This window comes from Mandrillus leucophaeus, unplaced genomic scaffold (assembly GCF_000951045.1).
Source record: "Mandrillus leucophaeus isolate KB7577 unplaced genomic scaffold, Mleu.le_1.0 Scaffold681, whole genome shotgun sequence".
NCBI lineage: Eukaryota > Metazoa > Chordata > Mammalia > Primates > Cercopithecidae > Mandrillus > Mandrillus leucophaeus.
This window is the reverse complement of record NW_012107375.1, coordinates 1,004,869-1,012,132: the sequence shown is the minus strand read 5'-3', so window position 1 is coordinate 1,012,132 and position 7,264 is coordinate 1,004,869. Positions and strand designations below refer to the sequence as shown.

Sequence of the window (7,264 nt, the reverse complement as noted above, 5' to 3'; positions counted from 1 at the left end):
CACCGTGGTCTCGATCTCCTGACCTTGTGATCCGCCCGCCTCGGCCTCCCAAAGTGCTGGGATTACAGGCGTGAGCCACCGTGCCCGGCCCAAAATTCATTTATTTTTAACCCTCATTACCAGGCTAAGAAAACACAAACAACATTCAAAATTTCTCCAAATAAAAAAGGGTCAGAAAGTGTGTCCTTCCTCCCTAGGCTCGCCATCTTACTTCCTCTAGGCCATAGAGAACTTGCCTATGTCAGGTCTGCTATACCAGAAGGCAGGATGTAAACATGCTAAAAACCAAAAGGACTTGATATTCAGAGTTTTGGGCATAATTTTATTCCTTTTTGAGGTTTCTGATGAATTGGCCTGCTCCTCTGTGTAATTCAGAGAGTAAGTTCAAAAGATCAGCCCGCCTGGGACCAGTATTCTTAGCGGAGATACAGAATTGTAGCAGTTCTGTGCACAAACCGAAGTTGGGAAGCAATAAAAAGGCACACCACACCAGGAGTTAATAAATAGCAATGGACCAATCAGAAAATTCAGACACACGTGTGAAAGCCAAAAATAAAAATCAGACCTAATAAAAGAGAAGGGGGGATAGGAGTGGTGAAGGATCAAGTACCTATTGGGTGCAATGTCCACTACTCTGATGCTGGGTGCACGGAAAGCCCAGACCTTACCACTACACAAAATCTATCCATGTGACAGAACTGCACTTTGTGCCCCCAAATCTATTTTTTTAAAATGGCAAACCTCTCTTTATTGCTTATAAACTGTTATACATTACTCTAATAATTGATTCGTCCGTGGAGACCAGAATAAATGAAGAATCCTGTGTATATATGAACAACATTAGAGAACAAAGCAGCTGACATACCTTATTTATTCAATTATCCACCTTTCTGCCTACCTTGTCACCAACTCTGTAATCAGGTGGAGAGATCATCCTTACATCTGTGATGTTGACTTCAGGTGAGTCCTCAATGGGGAGCTGTGGGTCAAGACTCCTGCTGGTCTCTATCTGGCTCTCAATTAATTTGATAATGGCATCTGCTCTTTCTCTTGGCATCGGCTTTCCATGCCAACTTTCTGCATCCTCAATACCTGTAATGAAACAAATAAAAGACATCCATTCCATAAATATTTAATGAGTGCCTATGAGATCACCTGAAAAACAGACCCTGATGAAAAAGACGTCACCCTAGGACTCACAGGAGGAACACCTGGCACGGAGGGCCTGGGATGCTGCTGCAGCCAGAGAGAACAGCTTGGACAAAGGTCTTGAGGCTTTTTGTTTTGAGACAGGGGTCTCACGCTATGACTCCTCTCCAAGCTGGAGTGCAGCGGGTGGTCATAACTCACCACAGCTTCCAACTCCTTGGGCTCGAGTGATCCTCCCGCCTCCGCCTCCTAAGTAGCTGGGATTATAGGTGCAAGCCACTGCACCTAGCTATGCCCCTGAGGGCCACTGGCGAGTGGAAGGGAGAATGATGACAAGGCTGGAGAGACAGGTAGGGCAGACCATGGAGGGTGGGTCTTGTGGGTATGAGAAGTTTGAGTTTTATCTAAAGCAAGATTGGAAACTACTGAAGGGTTTGGAGTGGAGAAAGTGACTGATCAGATCCATTACAGAAAGATCACTGTGGTGGCAGTGTAGAGACTGGTGCGGAGGCAGGCCAGCTGGAACTTTGGGAGAGATGATGGGTGTGGCAACAGCCATGGTAGTAGAGACGGGGAGGAGTGAATGAGTCCAAGATATGTAATCTAGGGGACTGCGTGTATGTGTGGGCCTATGAGAGGGAGGCAGAGGCAAGGTCAATACCCAGGGTCCTGCCGGGAGCACACTGGCAAAATAAGTTACTGAACGGAGGGTACCAGAGTAAAACTGTATTTTCGGTAGGAGTCACAGAACGGTTTTATTCTAAAATGTCTATAGTCTTAAAAAAATCCAGGAACTACACTCTTTGTAATGAGTTAAATTGAGATAAACAATTTCAGCTATCAGCCTTGAAATGTGATAGTTGGTGATTCCAAGCTCCCTTCTTCCCCAACTCCCAGGGTTCTTCCAGAAAAGTGTGGACCTAGGCACGTGTTTAAGTATGCACTCTTATTTCTGCACCTGCTCATACACACAGCACACTTTCTGATTCTACTAACCGTAGAGACTGTTCCCCGTCAGTCCTCCAATGGGCTGTACTCCTAGCCACTCCCTCGTGCAGGCAGTACATCACTGTCCACCTGCTAGGGCTTTCGATGTCCCCTCCTACGCTAAGCAGACACTAGCTAGTGAAAATAAGAGAGCAGGAGCCTCCAGCACATACTCCAGGCAGAATTGCTATTCACTAAATGAGTCATCTTCCTAGGCCCATTTAAGCCTCTCCCCGCCTCTGCTGCTGAGCGGACAGATGCTTTTAACAACCAGGAGCAGGAGGAAAGGGCTTGCTTACTTGGTGTGCCCCGGCCCTTGAAGGTCTTGGCCACCACAGCAGTGGGCTTGTGCTTCACCTGAGAGGCCTGCCAGAACACCTGGCACAGCGCCTCCACGTCCCGACCATCCACCACGTAAGTGTTCCACCTGCCAACAGAGGAGCAGGCTGGGTTACAAGAGATGAAGGGGGCAGGACAGAATGGAAATCAAGCGCAAGGGAATACAGTTACCCGAAGGCTTCGCAGCGCCTCTGATAGATGTCTATGCAGTGCTCGGCGGGCAATGCACCACTGTGTCCCAGGCGGTTCACATCAAAGATTGCCACTAGATTGTCCAGACTGTAGAAGGAAGCAAAGGCCATTGCCTCCCAGACAGAGCCTTCTGAGGACTCGCCGTCACTCATGAGGCAGAACACCCGGTAGCTGGAGCAAGACAAGAGAGGTTTAGGACCCTGTGGGGGCTCATCTGGGCCAACCAAGCAAATGCGTTTCAGGAGGAGAAATGGAAGCAATTGGAGCAGCTGCTTCAGACCATCCACTTCCCACAATTTCCGTCATCAACTCTGCCCCAGCCCAGGAGCTAAGGAAGCCGAGCTTGAAGAGCCTGGGGCTCACAAACAGGCTTTGCCTCTGGCTAGTTTTCTAACTGTAAAGCAACTTTTAGGTTCTCCTGCCACATTTCCTTATCAATAAGCAAACAGGGCCAGAGGGGAAGGGGAAGAAAGTAGCACCCTTAAGTTCCCCAAACATTTACACATTCATTTTCCTGGTAAGTTCCCTTTTAAAGCATTGCCATCTTCTAATTTTTTTTTTTTTTTTTTTGAGACAGAGTGTCTGTCACCCAGGCTGGAGTGCAATGGCGTGATCTTGGCTCACTGCAACCTCCACCTCCCGGGTTCAAGTGACTCTCCTGCCTACAGGCCCACGCCACTACGCCCAGCCACCACTTTCTAGTTCTGTTCTTACAACTTATTTACAATAATCACAATCAAAACACCCCACTTGGAAACGTGTTCTGCTGTGAAGTAAATTCCTCCACAACCAACGATGTGAGTGTTCCCATCAAGAAAACACATCCGGCCAGGGACAGTGGCTCACACCTGTAATCCCAGCACTTTGGGAGGCCAAGGCAGGCGGATCACCTGAGGTCTGGAATTTGAGACCAGCCTGGCCAACATGGCGAAACCCCATCTCTACTAAAAATACAAAAATTAGCTGGGCATGGTGGTGCATGCCTGTAATCCCAGCTACCCAGGAGGCTAAGGCAGGAGAATCACTTGAAACCGAGAGGCAGAGGTTGCAGTGAGCTGAGATCATGCCACTGCACTCCAGCCTGGCCACAGAGTGAGACACAGTCTCAAAAACAAACCACACATCCCAGACCCCACTAAAGTGCTGGAAATCTTCAAAAAAGCTATAGAACGGAAAGGCAACAGCAGCTGAAACCTTTCAACAGACCTGTGGGATAGGAAGCGGGGCAGCTGCCCGAGGAGGGGAGAAGGCACAGGGAAGCCTTCCAGAGGGGTCACCACGGAATGTGATGGGGACTAGCCCTTTAGGGCTCTCCACCTCACGGAGATAGGTGGCTGTCCCCCAAGACTCTAGGAAGGGGGATGCAGGGCAGTTAAATGACTTCTGGGTAAGAGACTTACCTGGCCCGATCGAAGTACTTGCCAGTATATGCCATTCCACATGCAACTCCCAGTCCTTGTCCAAGCCATCCTGTTGCCACATCCACAAACGACAGTCTCTGTAAGAGAAGGGACCCAGGGAGCCCTGATGCAGCTGCAGGACATGGTATCAGGTGGACTCACACACTGAGTGCAGGCTGCTCCTGTCAGCTGTGTAGCAGTGTTCCATCCAAACGGCCCCTCCCACCCTGCTGGGTGAATTCCTCTTCCCCACACCCATATGCACCCCAAGCTTCCGATCAACGTTACAAGTGGACAATGGGTCAAGCCCAGGGCTCAGCCCGGGCTGGAAACTCAGGTGACTAAGGTGACGAAGACATCCACTGTCCCTGCCTGGGGAGTCATAGCTAATCCATACAGTATGGCAAGGGTGGCTGGAGCTTTGGGAATAGAGACAGGGAGCCTAAGTGCAAAGCAGAAAATGTAAAGTATGATTTTTGCCATTTTCCCATGGCCTTTCCCGGTCATGTACAAATCAGATGTTCAATCCTATGGAGGATATGGATTCTTAAACAGAAACCAGACTATTCTGGTTCCCTGGTTTATAAAACTCAGGTCAACTGAGATCTTACAAGTGGTCATCTAGAAGTGCCCATGCTACAAATGAATCCCTTTCTACTAGCATTTACCCCACCCCCAACATTCCGTTTGCAGGCACAGGGTCATCACTAACCCAAGCAGAAAATGTGGCCCTCTGTGGCCCACAAGGTCATGCCAAAGAGCTGCTGCACTGACTGGAGAGGCCCAACTTGCAAGCATACTGAATTTACCCAACAGCTTCTGCAGCCACCGTTTCGACCTGGTCTTAAACATTCCTTGCATCTGTCACTGCAGTGGCCTCCCAGCCTCCCGCACAGCCATTCTCAATCTAGCCACCAGGGGGAGCCTGTTAAAACTGAAGTTGACTGATCACATCTCTGTTAACTTTTCAAGGTCTTCCCACCTCCCACCAAGTACAGCTCAACTTTTTGCACCTGTCTGCCCACCCCAGCCCCCATTACCTCCATTTCTCCCTCCCACTGCTCCGGCACCCTGGCCTCCTTGCTGCTCCTTGAACACAGTGGGCATACACCTGCCTCAGGGCCTTAGCACTCATGGCACCCACTAGTGGAGTGCTTGTGCCTGGATGTGGACACAGCTCACTCTCCTGCCTCTTCCAAATCCCTACACAAGCGTCAGCACTGAGGTCTTTCTGGACCATTCTTTTTCAACCAGTGCCTCCTACCTCCTCCACTTTTACTTGATCCCAGATGCTTGGCCCCACCTGACACTCCATCTATTGACTTAAAAGTTTGTTTCCTGCCTGTCACCCTCCTCTGCTCAAACGTCAGTGCCTTTCCAGCAGAGAAGAGCAGGGTCATCACTACTGTAGATGGATGAATGGTATTGATGATTCTCAGATCTCCTGCTTCTTGCCTCTTACCCTCTGCTACTCCCTGGGTACTCTTGACCTTCTCCGGCATTCTCTGCATGCTTTGTGCCCACCAGAGACTCCCTTTTGGTTCTGCATTACCAGCCCAGCACAACTGTCCCACTCAACTCAAGTCTCTTTTGACTATGTCTCCAGTCACGTCTCCCTTCCTATGGCACCCACCACACTCAGGTAACAAGCTCTGGCTCCCAGTCGCCTTGCATGCCCTTGGAAGTCCTACAAAATAATGGACCGAGCCTGGGCTCAGCAGTACAGACCAACGCTGCTTCCCTCTAGCTGTGAAGTGTGAGGCCAGCGGGCCCATCTCAAAGATTTTATGGGTGCAATGGAGACCAGAGCCCCTTAGGTGACAGGAGGTTAAGGATAAAGTGAGGATAGATTGAGAAAATGGTGAGGCATCAGTATGATGCCTGTTATGGCAGAAGTGCTCCCACATGGGTGTTGTCTTTCTTAAGAACCCTTATGCTGTGGGGGTAGACGATTCAGGGAGGTGAAAGGCTAGAATACAGATCTGCTCTGCCTGGAGGATGGCTGTTTGCCCCGTCCCCAGGCAAACCACAATGGACTATGCTTCACATGTTTTCTCTTTTGTTCCAATTTCATCTACCAGCTAAATCTGATGAACACACAAATTCTGGCAGCTGAACAGTGCCTGGTGTGCTGCTGCCCAATAGAAAGCCTCTTCATCCCCTAAGGCCAATGGCTCTGACAGCAGCTGTTACATGACAGTCTAGACTTTTTTTTTTTTTTGGAGACAGGGTCTTGCGCTCTGTCTCCCAGGCTCAAGTGATCCTCCCACCTTAGCCTCCTGAGTAGCTGCAGGCACGCATCACCATGCCCAGCTAATTTTTGTATTTTTTGTAGAGATTGGGGTCTTGCTATGTTGCCTAGGCCGGTCTCAAGAGATCCTCCTGCCAGAGCCTCCCAAAGCACTGGTGTGAGCCACTGTACCCAGCCTTTCCTTATTTTAAACCAGAAATCTAAACACCCATATTGCATTTATACATCTAATTTTTTTTTTTTCAATTTTCATTGTAAAGGGGGCTGGAAGTGGTGGCTTGTTGCCTGTAATCCCAGCACTTTGGGAAGCAGAGGTGGGTGCTTGGGCCCAGGAGTTTAAGGCCAGCCTGGGCAACATAGTGAGACCCTGTCTCTACAAAAAATACAAAAATTAGCCGGTCGTGGTGGCGCATGCCTGTAATCCCATCTACTCAAGAGGCTGAAGTGGGAAGATTGCTTGAGGCCAGGTGGTCAGGAGTGCATTTTGCTGAGCCCGAGCCACTGCACTCAAGCCTGGGCAAAAGCGAGACTCTATCTCCCCGCAAAAATAAAGAAAAAAAGACGTAAAAAAAGTTCAAGTTTACAGACATGTTTAAAGACTAGCACAATGAATTCCTTCCTGTATACTGCTTACCTCCAGTAACCAACTAAAAGCAATGGAAGGCATTTACTTCCTCTCTCTCTCCACACATGCGTGTACACATATAAATTCTATTTATTTTTTGCCAAACCGTTTGACATTATGGTTCAGACACCAAGACAAGGGTCACAATTATGACCTTTAGGCACCTCAACTATGCCCATAGTTTTTGTCTTTACTTCCCACTGTGCTAATCTGACATTTCTATTTGGACACAGTACTCTACCCAGCCAGATTTTTTTTTTTTTTTCTTTTGAGGAGGAGTCTTGCTCTATCGCCCAGGCTGGAGTGCAGTGGCACGATCTC

General features: G+C 48.9%; 1 protein-coding gene across 2 annotated transcripts in view; it reads right to left on the bottom strand.

Moving 5' to 3' along the window:
- TKTL1 (transketolase-like 1) overlaps nucleotides 1–7,264 on the bottom strand; it is a 33,059-nt gene that overhangs the window by 16,560 nt on the left and 9,235 nt on the right. For both annotated transcript variants that reach the window (XM_012002291.1, XM_012002292.1), the window contains exons 3-6: nucleotides 4,068–4,165; nucleotides 2,647–2,838; nucleotides 2,436–2,563; nucleotides 899–1,092 (exon numbers count right to left, since the gene is read on the bottom strand). In XM_012002291.1, coding sequence (XP_011857681.1) covers nucleotides 899–1,092; nucleotides 2,436–2,563; nucleotides 2,647–2,838; nucleotides 4,068–4,165 — 612 coding nt within the window. The remainder of the gene's footprint in view (nucleotides 1–898; nucleotides 1,093–2,435; nucleotides 2,564–2,646; nucleotides 2,839–4,067; nucleotides 4,166–7,264) is intronic.